This window comes from Lampetra planeri, unplaced genomic scaffold (genome assembly GCF_965212315.1).
Source record: "Lampetra planeri unplaced genomic scaffold, kcLamPlan1.2.h2 scaffold_940, whole genome shotgun sequence".
Taxonomy (NCBI): domain Eukaryota; kingdom Metazoa; phylum Chordata; class Hyperoartia; order Petromyzontiformes; family Petromyzontidae; genus Lampetra; species Lampetra planeri.
Window position 1 is genome coordinate 18,189 of NW_027615762.1, and position 16,168 is coordinate 34,356.

Genomic DNA, 16,168 nt, shown 5'->3' on the forward strand with positions numbered 1-16,168 from the left:
TAAGTTAAGAAAAAATACCCTTCCAAGAGAATCTTATCCTGCATCTTAAGTTAACTTTTGTTAACTTACTTTTTCTTGTCAGTTATGGCAACAGAGAGTGCAGAAAAGCCAAATGATGAAGCTCCACAAGCTGGGAAAGTCGGCACTAGGTACGACTTGGAGAAGGAAACTGAACTTCGGTTTGAGGTGGAGGCTGGGGAGTCGGCTGAACATGTTTGAGATGGAGCTCCTCACAGGAATGGCCGAGGTGTTTGGCTCAGAACTGAACCGCAACAAGAAGTACAAATTTGGACCAGGCTCCAAGATTGCTGTTTTCACATGGCAGGGCTGTAGTGTGAATCTTTCGGGGAAACCAGAGGTGAGCACCTTAAAGCTATTGAAATGTGTAAATTCTATTTTGACTAATTTGGTGACCGAGCCCACCAAGGATAGGTTTATGTGTTATATTTCCTTATGGTTAAATAATCATATTCTTTCCGTCATCCTCTCAGGTGGGCCTATGTATCTAAAGATACGCCCATGCTCCTCTATCTGAACACACATGCTGCCCTGGAACAGATGAGAAAACAAGCAGAGCGGGATAACGAGAGGGGCCCAAGGGTGGGTTTGACTAACACTGTAGATTGTAAATAAACAGTCAAGAACCTGCATTTAAAATCTATTTTTCCTTGACTTTGAATTATTGATTGTTTTTAGGTGATGGTAGTGGGCCCAACAGATGTGGGGAAGTCGGACAGTGTGTCGCCTACTACTGAACTATGCTGTGAGAGTAGGCCGGAGACCCACACTGGTGGAACTGGATGTTGGACAGAGTGGGGTTAGAAATACATCATTACAGATTTGAGGTTGATCAGAATCCTATCCATATTAAATGTGAATATTATATCTGGTCAGGTGTCTGTCCCTGGGGACAGTGTCAGCACTGTGCATTGAGCGTCCAGCAGATGTGGAAGAGGGTTTCTCAGTCCAGGCTCCTTGGTCTACCACTTTGGCTCAACTACTCCAGGGACCAATATCAAACTTTACAACAAGGTGAGAAGAAGCCACTACTGACTCATGTACACAATTAACCCACCAGGTAATTAGATAACATTTTTTTCTTCTTCATGACTTCGGACATGTAGCTGACATCATGCCTGGCTGAGGTGTTTTCCCCAGCGCTGTGAGGTGAACAGAAAGGCCAGCGTGGGTGGCTGTATCATCAACACATGTGGCTGGGTAAAGGGCTCTGGATACCAGGCCTTGGTCCATTGTGCGTCTGCTTTTGAAGTGGATGTGGTGCTGGTGCTGGACAATGAAAGACTTTACAACGAACTCAAACGGGACCTCCCCTCACTTTGTTAGGGTTGTTCACTTACCTAAGTCTGGGGGGGTGGTGGAGCGCTCAAAAGAGTGCCGACGGGAGGCCCGGGATGAGAAAATCCGAGAGTACTTTTACGGCTTCCGAGGATTGTCGTTTTACCCCTTTTCCTATGAAGTGCGTTTTTCTGATGTCCGCATCTATAAGATCGGTGCACCATCCATCCCCGACTCGTGCTTGCCTCTGGGCATGTCTCAGGATGACACACAGCTGAAGTTGGTACCCGTGACACCAGGCAGGGACCTGACATACCATGTGCTGAGTGTAAGCAGTGCAGAGGATGGAGAGGAAGGTGCTAGAAAGGGTATCGTGGAGAGCCCTGTGTGTGGCTTTATTGTGGTGACTTTTGTGGACACACAAACACAGATAATGAAAGTGCTGTCCCCGGCACCCAGACCACTGCCCAGACACACTCTGCTTATCATGGACATTCGTTTCATGGACACTAAATAAAGACTGTCATAACAGTTTGTATCATGTAGAGGAGTTCTTTTCAGAAGAATTTTTGGCAAGATGAGGAGCTTGCTTTCTTCTGTGTCCTTACTGCAGGGAGCAAAAAATAAGTGGGAGGTGATGAACGAATGAAGTATTGACATCTGCTGTAATTTATTCTTCATTTTATAGACTATATATTAGGGCCATTTGTGATGAAGATTTTTTTTCAACATCAAGAGGAGCATTTTTGTCCCTGAAATTTTTTATCAAATGTTGATTTTTCTAATCTCAGTAAATAAACTTTTATGAATGTACGTTTTTATTTTGCATTATTTCATGTTGTGTTTAAAAAGGATACCAGCATTAATCTAATGCAGAGGAGACTAGATTAAACAATTACACACTAGCCTGAGAGGTTCTATCATAAATTATTGATGCATATATGAATATAAAACGCTCACTTTGATCTTTTGCATTAATATTGCGAGTAAATTTAGATGTTCTCAGTTTGTATGTAAACCCCAATGGTTGAGATAAATTTGTGCTGTATTGGAAGAGGTACCATTCAATATGTGACATCAGCGAACAAATATAAATACAACTTATGTAATGCGTTTGCTTCAGCAGAAAAACACGCTGTTGGTGTTTTCTCCTGTTTTTAGTATTCCTCCGTAGTGTGCCGCTTCTGAATGCTTTCCTGAGACCACGCCCCCTCTACTTCTGATTGGCTAATCTTGCCACCTGAGGGTCGACGGGCTTGTTCCGGGATTCCGATGTCGGCCCTTTCAAGTAAGCTAGCTAGCTAGCCATCGGCCAACCGGAGGAGGAACGAAACGATTCACACCCAAGAGGCAAGACAGCTCCCATGTTCGATATTTCGGTATGTGACGCTTCTTATGTCTTAACAGTGACTGTTAAGTTGAATGTCGCCCACAGTGGTAAAACGTAGACGTCAGTAAAAGCTAATCTCGAACATAAAGCTTTCCTGCTCGTCCGGTAGCTAACTCCCTTAGCTTTTCTGTGGTGAAGGACTGAGCAGTTTAGCAAAAACTTTCGAGGTTAGGCAAGAGCGAACAAAAAAGTGAGTATTTCCCTTTACCCACTGTTCTTGTCGGGCTCGTTGAAACGGCGCAGTATTTATTACTTTATGTAGTTTTGAAATATTATACCGCTCCATTGTGTATTTTGCAGAAAATGCCAGTTGTCTTAACTGAAACCTAGCTCTGCCATGGCCTGTTACACGGTCTGTATACTTGAACGTATGATTAAAATATGACGTGATAGTGCAGTGAACAGTATCTGTATCAGACTCTCACTTTGTGTCTGACGGCTATGATCAAAATCGATCGATTGACCCATATAATGATACAGTTTGCCTGCTGGCTGTGAATTGTTACCGTGACATGACAGGGTCGACGCGGAGATTTTAGGATTAACATCCATTATAGTCGGAGGTGGGGGTGTGGGTAGTTGTGGGGCAGATAGGATGATTAACAACAAATAGACTGCCACTGTGCTTCGGCCACAGCTCCGTATTTATTTGTAACTTAGCGAGGACTGTTTAAAAGAGGGGTGTGTCCAAACTATCAGGTTACATTACTCTTCTAGATCCGTCTTCAGTTGCGTTCACACCGCACCGACGACTTTGTTCGGAGAAATTTGTCTGATATGTGTGTCACAGATCGAAATGTCCATGGTGTTTTGTAGTGGGCGGTATTTTAAGGGTCAGCTGTTAAATATCGAACCGCTTATAACAGTGGATACACACACACACACAGAGGCTTTTTAAGGCTGGAGGAAACTGTTCAGTCACCTTGATTATTGAAAACAATCATCAAGTTCAAAGATTTTTACATTGAAAAGAGGCTTATGATGTAAGGGTGCATCAGTGCCTGAGGGCCTGTATTAATACAGGAAGGGCGGCTTTTGCAGTGTTGGTATTTCTTTTTGTCTGATAAAATACAGCAAGTAACTAATAACAGTAAGACGTGTGTGTGTTTAACACTAAAGATAATTACCAATGTTTGCTGGTTTACGGATATATTTGGAAATGTGTTATGAAGTTTTCCTCTTTCTATTGTTGTGAAATCAGCATTGACTAGTGAAGTGCAAAGTATGGAAGGAAATCCTTGATATTGAGAATCTAGAGCTATTTTAACATAGTATCTTATTGTGAAATGTAATAGAGGTTTGATTTCAAATGTAATTATTAACAATTTTGTGAGGCTTTGTCTAATGATTCCTTTTTTCTTGTTGTTTTGACAGGGACATCCTACAGTTTGCCAGGAGAATGCATTAAAACAGGCGGACAAAAAAGAGGGAAAAGACTAACATGTATCATTAACACCAAAGCTTCACATGGCTTTGTTGAAAAGATGCAGAATGGGAAAGGAGGTCTATCTGCAGAGAGTCTGGAGGTGGGAAAGGTCTCTATGCCCAGACCTGGCCAAGTGCGGTGACACCGCTGTAACATACTCGGGGCTGTTCTTTGGAATGAGTTGATTTTTGTCCCCCCATTGACAGTCGGGGCTCTCAAAGCATCCATCATGGACTCAGCCTGGCTATTTACCATTTTTTAATACCACTTTTTAAAAATAAATTCCAGCTGGAATTTTGTTTGACATGATACATCTTTTCACAACTAAGTTTTCTTAGTTGATTTCCCCGCGGCATAGTTTGAAACGCTGGAAACCGTCCCTCGTGCAGCCATCCTTCTTCCACCCACCCAGTGCCTAAATAAACCCTCTTGGGACAATCACAGAAGTCATCAGCAGCTGCTGTGCTCAATCCCCTGCCTGTTTTCCTCTGTGTGCTTCTGCTCTCAGTCCATCTACCTCTTTGTTTTCTGTCTTTTCCTTTTTGTCTGATTTTCTCTGACAGATAATCAAAATCCAAGCACAGAGAAGAGCAGTAATTCCAACACTGATTTTCAAGAGTGCAAAGAACCATAGATTTCTCCAGCATTGGCTGGCGAGCATCTACAGTGGTGTTGTGGTTGCATTGGTGCTAGGAAGCATTTCAAGATTAGTTATTTACATTGTTGCACCAAAAACACCTACAGTAAAGCCATACGAAAATATTTATGAATTCCTTAATTACATATTTTTGTATCACATTGCTATTGCTCTTATAAACTTCTATTAAAATTATGCACACAAAATAACATTTACAACAAAGTGTACACATACAAGTACCGAGGTATTTTGATTTGTAATTAACCAATAACCTGTAAATAATTTGATTCAGTGCTTGGAAGCTCAAGTGATTGACCTTCCATTTATTTGCTGCTTTTCCACGAGCTGATTTTTTTGTTTAACAATTCAGTCATGTCCTCTCCTCACAGACAAACGCCATATTCGCCTTTTTGACCAGAAAACACCCTTTAAAATAGGTAGACAGTAGATATCTACCTCTCGCTGTCTGCCTCCCCCCTTTCTATCCCTGATGCCGGGCTTCAGTAGTGGGGGAGTTGGGGGAGGAGTGGGTGGCCCTGCTTCTGCTCCTCCCCGTCCGTTTAGACCGAGCCGATATGTTCCGGTTTCTGCAGCCACTACTTTCCTGGTTGGATCCACGACCCTCTTTTTCTGCTTCACGTGAGTATTTGTCTGCTGTGAGCAAAAGCTCATGCTACAATGTGTAGATATCACATGCGTGTTGTTTCCCCTGTATTTAGTGAATGTTTACTTTGCACATTTGCCCTCTTTCTAGCAATGCTTCCATGCAGAAAGTTTCCAAATTGTCATATTTCAGATGCCACTTAAATTTTGCTTACATACATTAATCTACACATGATACGCTATACTGACAAAGCACAAACAGTTTTGTAAAGTAAGCAAATTGTGTAGCTTGTATTCCATTTACAAAAGTAGATAGACACTTAACTTACTACCTGGTAAAAGCCCATTTGGAAGCAACAACAGATTTAATTTTTTCTTGGAAAGGATCCTGCCTTTCCTTTGGCTGCCACTCCAGGACAAACTGTAGTTTTCAGGGTGTCATCTTGTTGAAATGCCATATGAGTATGGCAAAAACCTCCCCACTGCATGATGCTGTCGCTGTTTGACTGCAGGATATTATTTTTAATACATGAAAAACATGAGAACGTCTGTATTTTGGCTTGATTTAAAATGGATAAATCATTTGGAAGCAGTCAACTCACATAGTAATAGTATTGGCTCTCCTTTGCAAGGACGCACAGGACATCTACACTGTTGGGATTCTGCAGTGAATGCACCAATACAAAGGCTTATAAGTCTCTCTATTTTTCTCTTCTCCTATTTCTGTACTTTACAGTTGCCCGTGGTTGTCTGAGTATTTCTCCTCTACCATTCCCATCTACAATGCTGTGATCTTCCTCTTTACCCTTGCCAACTTCTGCATGGCCACTTTTATGGACCCTGGAGTCTTCCCCAGAGGTAAACAAAACCAATGAAATTTCTGCATGCAAGTGTAAGAAAGTTAATATATGCACAGTATGGACATAGTTCTTTCCAGCATTTTATTATTAGAATGAGGCAACTACTATGGCAGACCAGATGATGAATGGCCATCAACGATGAATCATTATAGCGTCCTGCCTGTCTCTGTGATTGTAGCGGAGGAGGATGAGGATAAAGAGGATGATTTCCGTGCCCCACTATACAAGACAGTAGAGATCAAAGGTATCCAGGTGCGCATGAAGTGGTGCTCAACCTGCCGCTTCTACCGGCCCCCACGCTGCTCGCATTGTTCAGTCTGTGACAACTGTGTGGAGGTACAAACAACATACACATGCATCATAAATATTTGTGTGATGATTTAAATTTGAAAACATCCCAGTTGATTCTGTGTATCATGTTTTGCAAGTGTTGAATTGGAGTAAATGCACACGCTAATACCTACTGTGTGACAGTACAACAAACTTTTAGGAAGTAAAACTGAGTTAGTGTTGAAATGTGTTGTGGTTGTTGCTTTATCAAGGATTTTGACCACCACTGTCCTTGGGTGAACAACTGTATTGGTCGGAGGAATTATCGCTATTTCTTCCTGTTCCTGCTGTCACTTACCACTCACATCATGGACGTATTTGGGTTCGGCTTGGTGTATGTGCTACATCATCGCCAGCAGCTGGACACGCCACATGCTGCTGTGACGTATCCTTCACCTTGTGTTGTGTGTGTTGTCATTGTGCTTTTTAGCTTTGTGTTTTCTTTTTGTCCAGATTTCAAACACATTTCTTTAGCACAGTCTTCTAGTATGGCGGTGATGTGTGTGGCTGGTCTGTTTTTTGTCCCAGTCGCTGGTCTGACTGGGTTCCATGTTGTACTGGTGGCTCGGGGGAGGACCACAAATGAGCAGGTAAATAATTGTTAATATGAATTGATGTTTGTTGGAAGTTGGAAGGTTTCCTGACGGCCATTTTTCTCGTTTCCTGATGGCCATTTTTCTCCTCTCTTCCCTCTGTAGGTAACAGGAAAATTTCGGGGAGGCGTTAACCCTTTCACCAATGGCTGCTTGAGAAATATTTCACATGTGCTTTGCAGCTCCCAAGCTCCCAGGTCAGCCTTTCCTCTCTTCTCTGCAGTATTCTGTTAATGGTCATCCCTGCTCCACAATTACTCTTTTGAACTGACTCCGTTTTTCATTGTCCACCTCCCTCACTGTTCCAGTATCCCCGTTCTTCTTCTCACTTGTCTCTTTGGTTTTAAATTGTTCAAATGAATGCAAGCGTCTCGGCCATCTGATGTTGAATTGCTGTAATGTCAGTACAGCACGATGCCATACGGTACCTCATCATTTTTAATTGGGCGTTGGGGTCTCCTTCTTTAGATACTTGGGCCGTTGGCGTAGACCTCAGGCAATGGAAGTGCAACCACCCTTTCTCAGGCCTTCTCTGACTGAGGCCCAGCTAGAAGCCAAGGTCCTGGACAATGGCATCCAGAATGACCGGCACAGTACCAGGGTAAGTGGCACCGTCTCCCTCAAACACAACATATTGCTTGTGGATGGTTACATTTGAAATGTAAGAAAGAATATAATTTGATAGGTATCCGCAGTGGACCGCAGACAAAAATGTCCTAAAAACAGTTATGTCTGTGGGTTAACAATCTCTGACAAATCATCCTGTGGTATCCACAGTTAATCGTACACCTAACCATAGATTATAACTGTAAATACACCTCATTGTTTACATAAATTTAAATTTTTTTATTTGCCCTTTAATCCAGTTGTATTGCCTGTCTGAACACAGCATCATTCTACACTTTTTGTCACTTCCAGTCAAAGAGCAGTCTAGACCAGATGGAGAGCCAGTCAGCAGATGTAGAACCTCCACCTCCACCGAAGCCGGAACTTCGTTACCCTGGCCTACCCAGAGCCGACACGGAGGGTGAGAAACTGTTGCACACAAATGAACTAGGTAGTTCGAGGGTTACGCACGGACACAGCTTCATCCTCCCATTCTGGGCTTTTCAGCTGTCAACAGAATGTGTGTTGTCCAATCACAAACACACCTTTCAAATGTCATGTTTTGTTTGTTGCCACACAGAGAGCAGCCTGTTGACCGAGGCTCCACTCACACAACCTGCGTACAAGTATCGGCCAACGTACAACAGCCCAGGAAGGAACCATGCACCCCACAAGGTACTTGCTGAGTTTAATACTATCCATTAATGTGGAAACTGTTAGTAGTAGTAGTAGTAGTAAGTAGTCATTAATTGGAAGAGGCCACAAGACAAGACCACAACAGTAAGAAAGCACATGAAAGAAGAACTGTAACTATACTGTAGGTCTCATCTTTTATAAGAACATGAACTTTACACATGTTACATAACAGGCTTGAGTGATTTTAGCGTCAAACCATAGCTTCTACTATAGTTACTAAGTGGGAGTGCTACATCACCCTTCATCCCTGTATGATATTTCACAGATTGTAGCTGTTATTCCCTCCACCCTCCAACTTTCATTGTGGTTAATTCCTTTTGTGGTTAATACAATGCCCCTCTTTTTGTTTTCACTTGAAATTGATCATTCAGTGGCCATCGGTTGATCAGTAAGTGTATGTATAAGCTAGTGTGATCTGTGTGTGTATCCCTTTGGTTGTCTCTGTGTCTTTGAGTGGACCTACCAACCCCCCACCGCCCTTCCTCCCTCGACACTGCATTGTCTGGAATGTGTAGTTTATGTACTGTTGTATGTACTTTTATTTTCATATACGTGTTTACACACACACACACACACACACACACACACACACACACACACAGCGGCACTGCCTGTTGAAGCCAGTCAATGTGTCCAATCCAGTAGTGTGATGATGGAATAGAGCACTGGTCAAGCATCCAATTATCTCCCCACCACTCTTTTTCCCCTGTTAGTCTTTGCAATAAAGTTGTATTTTTTTGTACTCTGTTTTTGGTAACATGGTGATTTTTATCTTGCTTCATCCCCTCTTCACCTATGGTCTTTGCCACTTTCTTTTACCCTCTTCCCTTTTTTTCTCTCTCTGTGCCTTTGGTCTTCCACTACTGCCCTCTGCTCTCCTCAGATGATGCGTGGAGAGAGCCTTGACTCCCCGTCTCCTTCCATCCTGCACTCCAGTCGGCAGCCTAGCTACCGTTCAGAACCAAGCAGTCTGGATGGGGCCACAGTGGCGGGGGGAGGGGGAGGTGTAGGTGCGCGCAGAGGGGGAGGGGAGAGGGGTGAGGGCCCCGGAGGCCCAGGCGGGACTTCTGGTGGGGTGTCGGGGGGCATGTCGGGCTATTCCCTGACTGGGCGCTCCTACACATCCTATCCATCCTCTCTGGTTCTTTCTGCTGGGGGCTCCCGCTCCTCCAGCCTGCGCTCAGCGCAAACAGCACATAATCCGCTGGCCACGCTCCAATCAGAAGGCACAACAGACACCAGTTACAAAAGCCTGGCCAATCAGACACCTCGGAATGGTAGTCTGTCCTATGACAGCCTGCTGACTCCTTCCGAGAGCCCGGAGTTTGAGTCAGCAGCCCATGAGCTGTCTCCACTGAAGCCTCGAGCTCCAGCAGCACCTAGAACATGCCAGCCTGAGATGGTGTCTGCCAGTAGCCCGCTGCAGGGTTATACGTCGCCCTTCCTCTCAGCTCAGCTCGCCCAGCAGAGGGAGGGGCAGCTACTCCAGGGCTCTGCCACTTTCTCCTCTCCCCACAGGGCCTACCTGCGTGCCGTCAGTCCACCCCCTCCCTCCTCTGGGCCTCTCGAGACCCACCACCTGCTACACCATAACCAGGACTCCTCCTCCAGAGCCTTTCGTAACGCTCTGTCACCGTCCTCTTCCCCGGGAGCTCACTCACTAGAGCCCCCTATCTCCCCACCACCTCGCGGCCTCTCCCTTGGCAAGTCCCAGTCTTACACTGGAGAGGCAGGGCACCAGCACAAGCCTCGGCCCACAGGAGGAGGCCCTGTGCTGGGAGGGGGAGGAGCCGGAGGAGGGCACCAGGCTCCACAGTGAGTAGTTACCTGCCGCCAGAACTGTTAGCCTGCTGCTCTTCTGTCTTTTTCTCCTAATCCCTCTGTTCTTTTCCCTGGTCTGTGTCAGCCATCCTCTTCCTCCCTGATCTGTGTGAGTCTTCCTTTTCCTCTTCTGGGTTACAGGCTTCACTTTAGTAATGCTCAACACATGGGGGCATGTGATGCTAGTTCAGTTTCCCCACGTGTATACGTAATTATTGTATGTGATTCTATCCAGTGAGCCAAGGTACTGAATATTGCTGAGAAAGCACGCAAGTGTCTTTAACTAGATGTCCTTTTGAAATGGAATGTTCTATAACTGGTACCGTAAGAATCTCCTGAAGAAGGGAGGTCCTCTTCACAGGGAAAACCTGTGTGTGTGGGACAGAGAAAAGAGCATGTGCTGTGTACATCTGTAGCCATTGTTCTCATCTCATTGCTCTTTTCTTCCTGACTGAGTAGATGCTGACCAAAGGCCTTCCAACACAGCTAGGGAAGAAACAAAGTTGTGTTTTTGCAAATAGTGAAACTCACCTCTTCCCCTGTCTCCCCTCCCCTCTCCTTCCTTCTCTTCCCATTGGCTGTTCAATCAGATCCTCCTCTCGCACAATCCTGGCCAATCACACCGCATCTAAACCAGTGGGCGGGGTCAAGAAGGTAACAGGCGTCGGTGGGACCACATACGAGATATCAGTTTGAGCGACAGGCATTCTGCACCGTCTGTCAAAAGGAGGAGGGGAAAGTTCCAGGAGAACTTCAGCTGAGCTGGATATTATTCATGAGTGCAGCTCCTGAAAGTTGAACTCAGTGAGCAGAGCTGCCTCGTAATATCGATGGAACACTAACGGCTCCAATCTTCTGCGGGCCTTTTCAATTTTGATTGAATTCCAGACTGGTGCTCAACTGATCTCCGGTTCACCACAGACTGGTGGGATGGCATTCACTGCTCAGCGAGGTACTGATGTGGACAGGACATTTCTAGTGGTTCAGTGATATGGTTATATTTTGATACATCAGGACAGAGTGCTGCTGACGGTGTCTTGACATTTGAGGAGAGGATGGCCTTTATCTAGTGGATCTACAGTGGAAGAGGGAGATGTAGGACTGCCAACCAATGACAAACTGTCTTCTTCTCCACTGTTTGAAAAGACATCACCACCTGTTTGAGAGAAGAGCCAAACTTATAAACACAGTATCATTTTAATTTTATAAATCATTGTTCTTAAATAATGTTTTATATACATGTATAAAAATCGTACAGATTATTGGATGAGATTGTCAAATATTGAAGATTTCTATTAATGATGGTGGTGGCAGATGTACTATGTTTATTTTTTTTATTCTGCAATTTCCAGTCTGTTGCCTGTTTATAAATGATGGCTGCATCAGCCACTCATGAGCTCTTGCTGAAACGTCAAAGTGAGCAGTGGTCTTTTGGTTCACTGCTTGAAGTGGCAAACAGTTGAGTGTATTTTTGAAAGCCACAAATAATTCAGAATCATGATTTCAGCACAAGCATCTTTTGTGGAATGTACGCTTGTAATGTCCATGCTAGAGACAGTATGCAAAATGAGTTTGTAGCTTTAAGGTTGTTTTGTCTTTTTGGTGTTGATTTCTTTTGTGTCATGTTTTGTGTCTGTCAGTCAGTGCTAGCAGGATCTTTACCTTTACTAGATGGCCAGCGAGGGATGGGCTTATTTATTTCAGCGACAAAACAACCGTGTAGTTCTGGATCAAACCTGCCTCACCTCTGTTTCTGTGTCAGGTAGGGATATTTTTTAAGAAAAAACATTTGTAAATACAAATTGTTTGATTATGAATTCTTTTGTAGGGACTGGATTGCAGTAGGTCACTGTGGACCTTCTTTAGACCTTTCATAGTGAAGCAAGTGCATTTTTAGATTTCTGTTGCTTTTTTTAATCCTTCTAATGGATTGTGTATGGAGGTTAAGATTTTGATTGGCACACATTACAAATGTTGTGTTAAGGTACAGTTTATTTTTTGTTTACCCCTCACCCTGTTAAGACATGATGTTAAAAAGGGAGGAGTGTCTGTGAGGAGTGTTTGTGTCTTTTGGAATTAGACATTACTAAATTCAGTGTTTATTTTTCAACCGCCGACCACAATGTGTTTGCAGTAGAATCAGCTTGCTGGATGTAGCACGTCTTCTTGGGAAAAGGAGAGGCTTGAAAGCACACAAGCAGTTTTTCTGACCCCAAAAGACAGGATTTCACCTCTCCCTGGCTGTCTTTGGTGTGCATGTGATTTGTTTGTGTTGAATGTTTCACTGGTGTGCATACTTGTGGATATTGTCGAATGCCCACCTGGTTTGTGTGCATGGGTGGGACCGGTTAAAGAAGCACCACGAACGGCACAAGCAGCCATCCAACAGTGGTGAGGAGAATCTGGGTGACATTGTTCCTGCTCTGGCCAAGGATGGTGGCCACTGAACAATTTGAGATCATGTGAGTATATAAAAACTTCTGTGTGAGCATAAATATTGCAATTGTGGGCTGTGATGAATGGAGCAATTTTCACAGAAAACTGTAACAAGTACATAAAACATTTCCAAAATGGCCTTATTAAAAAATTTGAAAAGATGTCTTCTCAGAATAAAGGTCAAGCTGATTAGAAACGCCTCATCAATTGCAAATGCACTTATTTCAGTTTCATTTTTATTTTCAGTCTCATTTCAAAACCAAGTTGCAAAATGAAGACAAAATTTGTTTATGCACAAATGATGACATGTTGCTGGAAGTAGCCAAAAACAAATAGAAAAAAACATGCTCTCCAATAAGTTAATAAAATGTCCGTCAATCATTATGTCACCTTCATCCTGTATTGTGCAGGCCTGTCCGCTGAGGACCGACTTTGTCAGGACCGATACTTCCATCATCATGCAAAGTTCTTATCGTAGTGCAGGCGTCTGGTCATCGTTGAATTCCACATTATGGATTTGTGTAACATTGTCAGGCCTGTCGGTGTGAGGAAAGAGCAGACGAGATGCAGCCGGCCTCCGACTCCTCTTCACTGGTCTTTCTTGCTCTCTCTGGTTTGCTCAGGGGCGTCACTCTCAGGATGAGGCTCATCACTGCCCACTTCGTGCTCAGAGTCGTAAGCTTCCTCTCCCTTCAATCTGCGGGCCTTGTTCAGCTTCTTGGATTTCTGGAAGAGCTCGTTGAGATTAAACTCCCTGATAATATTTTCCTGGAAATTAGAAACTTGATGTTAGAAGATGACGTGTGAAAGTTGTGAGCATCACCAGCTTGGAACAGTCAATACACGCCTCATTGAACGTCCATGATACTGCTCTTCCTTTACTGTCCACCATCGGACGTCTCATGACTTCACGCCCTCCTTGGAACAACACCAGTGTGGGAAGCTGCTTGGCCAGCGGGGAGGTGCTAACTTTGTACCTGTGTAGAAGAAATTAAGGGAAAATCAGGCATTTAGATACTAACCCACTACTTCCGACTTCAGGGTAGCGGCATACTAGAAAATAAAACTGACCTCTCGGAAATGTCTCCGTATCGTCCAATGTCCACCTTTCCAAACCTGAGTCCAGCACAGTTGTACCTACAGATAAACATGCATAACATTTAAGTGAAACCATCTGAACCAGACTGCACTGTTGATAATTTGGGATTGTTTTTGTTCTTCTTTAGTGATGTTACCTTCATGTAAACACCTCTTTAGTGGACATTAAGTGTACTGGGTCATTTAAATTCCAGTTTCTCCTTTATGTAACCAGTCAGTCAGTCACAATTATCCAGAGTGAGAATGAAGCATTTCTATCTACTCTGAACAAACAGTAGGTCGGTGGCTGAGAAACCCGCACTTACTTGAGTGAAAGGTCAGCAAAGACAGGTGCAACGGACTGGCAGTCAGAGGACCAGTTGGCAAAGAATTCAACAATCCAGGTGACTCGACTGTCCCTGTGCAGCTCCTCCTGATCAGCCAATAGCACAGTATTAGATCAATGGATTGCAGACATGTATATCACAACTACCCCAGAATTACAAACATTTGGTGGAATTCACATCTTTTGCGCATTTAGCTCTCACATCTATGGTCTTGTCACTGAAGTACTTGATGTACTCTGGACCCATGTACAGTGGAGGCTTGCAGGTCATGACGAATGCTGAAGATGCACAGAAGAACGCAGTTCAGAGAAGTACCTGCATGCTGAGGTTGTATTTTCTGACGCCATGTAAAGATGCAATATGTCCGAGTCATCTACAGGTACTTACTGCAATTATGTGCTCCAACAAAAATTAAAAAGTACACTGTACACAATGGCATGGAAAAGACGGAAATGGGTCTGCTGTTGCTAGAGAGCAACAAAAAACCTTCATCTTGAAGGACATGTATGATTGTCTACATACTCTGTGGTCATTTGTAATGCTCCTGATAACACTGACCCACACACAACGTGAAGTAGAGGATGCCGAGTCGGATATCCAGTCTGAAGAAGAGGATGACGTTGGCCACTTTACTGAACAGGAACAAGTTACCAATGTGCTGCTCCAGTGTGACTGAGAGAAAAGAGGAAGCCCAGAATGAACAAATACCTTGTTGGTTCAAGGTCAAAACAGACAGCAAGAGAGATATTTACACAACTGCACATTTTTAGTAAGCGCCTTCCTGGATGGGACCTCATGAATGAACTTGAGGTTTTAAAACACGTCGGAAATACCTTCTTAAAACGCATATGCTCTCTCAGAGTTCTCTTTTCATGTTTTCTGAGTAACTGCTGCAGATTGAGGACCACATGTCTGATGCAAGTCATTGTTCATGGTGTTTAGACTGTAAACAAACATTTGTTGTTTCAAGACATCGGTTAGTTTATACATAGACAGTGTGTGTGTGTGTGGGGGGGGGGGGGGCAGGGGGTTACTTACTTGCTCTTCTGTTCTTCATCATCACTATGGCACTAAGAAACATTAGAATCTCCATTTCTCTCTGGAAATAGAAACCAGGTTATTTGACAAATGGCCACTACCTACAACAGCTAGAGGTAATGCTAAGCTAACCCCCCCCCCAGTCCGGACCCCGAGCTCACCCAGTCAAAGTCGCAGGAGTTGCCGTCCTCCCGCTGGGTCGACAGGTGCTCACACAAACCGGGAGCCTTTCGGACCATGAGGAACGCGACAGTCATGAGAAAAGAAATGATATAATATGGTTTTAGAAGCCATTTGTAAATCTGAGGCAGGTGGTACAGGAAGGAAAAGAGTCCTGTGATCAGAGCCATGCTGGCGGAGACCCGGACAGGAGTCAGAAAAGGATCAACAGCTGCAGCAGGAGTCTGAGACCAGCTGGGGACGGACTCTGCACATGCGCAAAGGGCGCTGCTCATTCTTTTTGGCCCTGGAAGGACGCCATAGTTTTGGTGGGTTAACAGGATGGGGGTATTCTAAGAGGTCCGGTTGGAGAGAGGAGCTGAACAGGAGAGTAAAACAATCCAGTTCAATTCAATTCGATCCAACTTTATTTCTATAGCCCAAAATCCAAATTTACAATTGTATCGATGGACTTTACAGTCTGCACATTGCTACATCCTCTGTCCTAAACCCTCAATCAGGGTGAGTAAAAACTCACTCAACTCAAAAAATCCTTATAACAGGGGGAAAAGAGGCCGAAACCTCACGGAGGACCTCTAAAAGAGGGATCCCACTCCCTGGGACGGACAAACCAGCAACAGGTGTTGCATGCACAGTAAATGAGCATGAAGCAGTGAACAGGTCAGCTCGTGAAGGCTAATTAAAGGTCCAATAATGCATGTAAGGCTGTTGAGAGTCCAACAGTGGTATTAGTCCATGTCTGTCCGGGGGTAGATGTCTGTTGGAGAAACTTTGGAGATTGAGAGAATGAGTTGGCGGGTCAGTAGATTATGGCACTGGGTGGGTCGTCTAG

At 44.1% G+C, this 16,168-nt stretch overlaps 3 protein-coding genes across 3 annotated transcripts; 2 read left to right on the plus strand and 1 right to left on the minus strand.

Moving 5' to 3' along the window:
• Nucleotides 1–84: 84 nt before the first annotated feature.
• Nucleotides 85–1,813, plus strand: CLP1 (cleavage factor polyribonucleotide kinase subunit 1). Its single transcript, XM_078624723.1, is given in 11 exon segments — nucleotides 85–207; nucleotides 209–360; nucleotides 495–600; nucleotides 697–732; nucleotides 734–817; nucleotides 895–906; nucleotides 908–974; nucleotides 977–1,032; nucleotides 1,125–1,154; nucleotides 1,156–1,329; nucleotides 1,331–1,813. Coding segments are annotated over 11 exon segments (1,323 nt in total).
• Nucleotides 1,814–5,239: 3,426 nt separating this feature from the next.
• ZDHHC5 (zDHHC palmitoyltransferase 5) lies at nucleotides 5,240–10,256 on the plus strand. Its single transcript, XM_078624725.1, has 11 exons — nucleotides 5,240–5,388; nucleotides 6,089–6,210; nucleotides 6,391–6,548; nucleotides 6,755–6,927; nucleotides 7,030–7,132; nucleotides 7,241–7,332; nucleotides 7,604–7,736; nucleotides 8,054–8,162; nucleotides 8,322–8,416; nucleotides 9,321–9,443; nucleotides 9,480–10,256. Exons 1-11 carry the CDS (start codon nucleotides 5,240–5,242, stop codon nucleotides 10,254–10,256), a joined length of 2,034 nt encoding a protein of 677 aa, XP_078480851.1.
• A 3,026-nt stretch (nucleotides 10,257–13,282) lies between these two features.
• Nucleotides 13,283–15,506, minus strand: TMX2 (thioredoxin related transmembrane protein 2). Its single transcript, XM_078624726.1, has 8 exons — nucleotides 15,318–15,506; nucleotides 15,157–15,217; nucleotides 14,677–14,790; nucleotides 14,320–14,396; nucleotides 14,098–14,204; nucleotides 13,766–13,831; nucleotides 13,542–13,671; nucleotides 13,283–13,462 (listed from the first exon to the last, which is right to left on the minus strand). Exons 1-8 carry the CDS (start codon nucleotides 15,504–15,506, stop codon nucleotides 13,283–13,285), a joined length of 924 nt encoding a protein of 307 aa, XP_078480852.1.
• Nucleotides 15,507–16,168: the final 662 nt, after the last annotated feature.

What these genes read in the sequence shown, in the direction of transcription:
- ZDHHC5 (XM_078624725.1), top strand. Translation starts at nt 5,240, where the DNA reads ATGCCGGGCTTCAGTAGTGGGGGAGTTGGGGGAGGAGTGGGTGGCCCT. An exon ending in ATGACCGGCACAGTACCAGG is followed by an intron (nt 7,737 to 8,053) that starts GTAAGTGGCACC and finishes TGTCACTTCCAG; the next exon opens with TCAAAGAGCAGTCTAGACCA. An exon ending in ACCCAGAGCCGACACGGAGG is followed by an intron (nt 8,163 to 8,321) that starts GTGAGAAACTGT and finishes GTTGCCACACAG; the next exon opens with AGAGCAGCCTGTTGACCGAG.
- TMX2 (XM_078624726.1), bottom strand. Translation starts at nt 15,506, where the DNA reads ATGGCTCTGATCACAGGACTCTTTTCCTTCCTGTACCACCTGCCTCAG. An exon ending in GATGAAGAACAGAAGAGCAA is followed by an intron (nt 14,791 to 15,156) that starts GTAAGTAACCCC and finishes CTTTTCTCTCAG; the next exon opens with TCACACTGGAGCAGCACATT. An exon ending in CTACTTCACGTTGTGTGTGG is followed by an intron (nt 14,397 to 14,676) that starts GTCAGTGTTATC and finishes GTGCATCTTCAG; the next exon opens with CATTCGTCATGACCTGCAAG.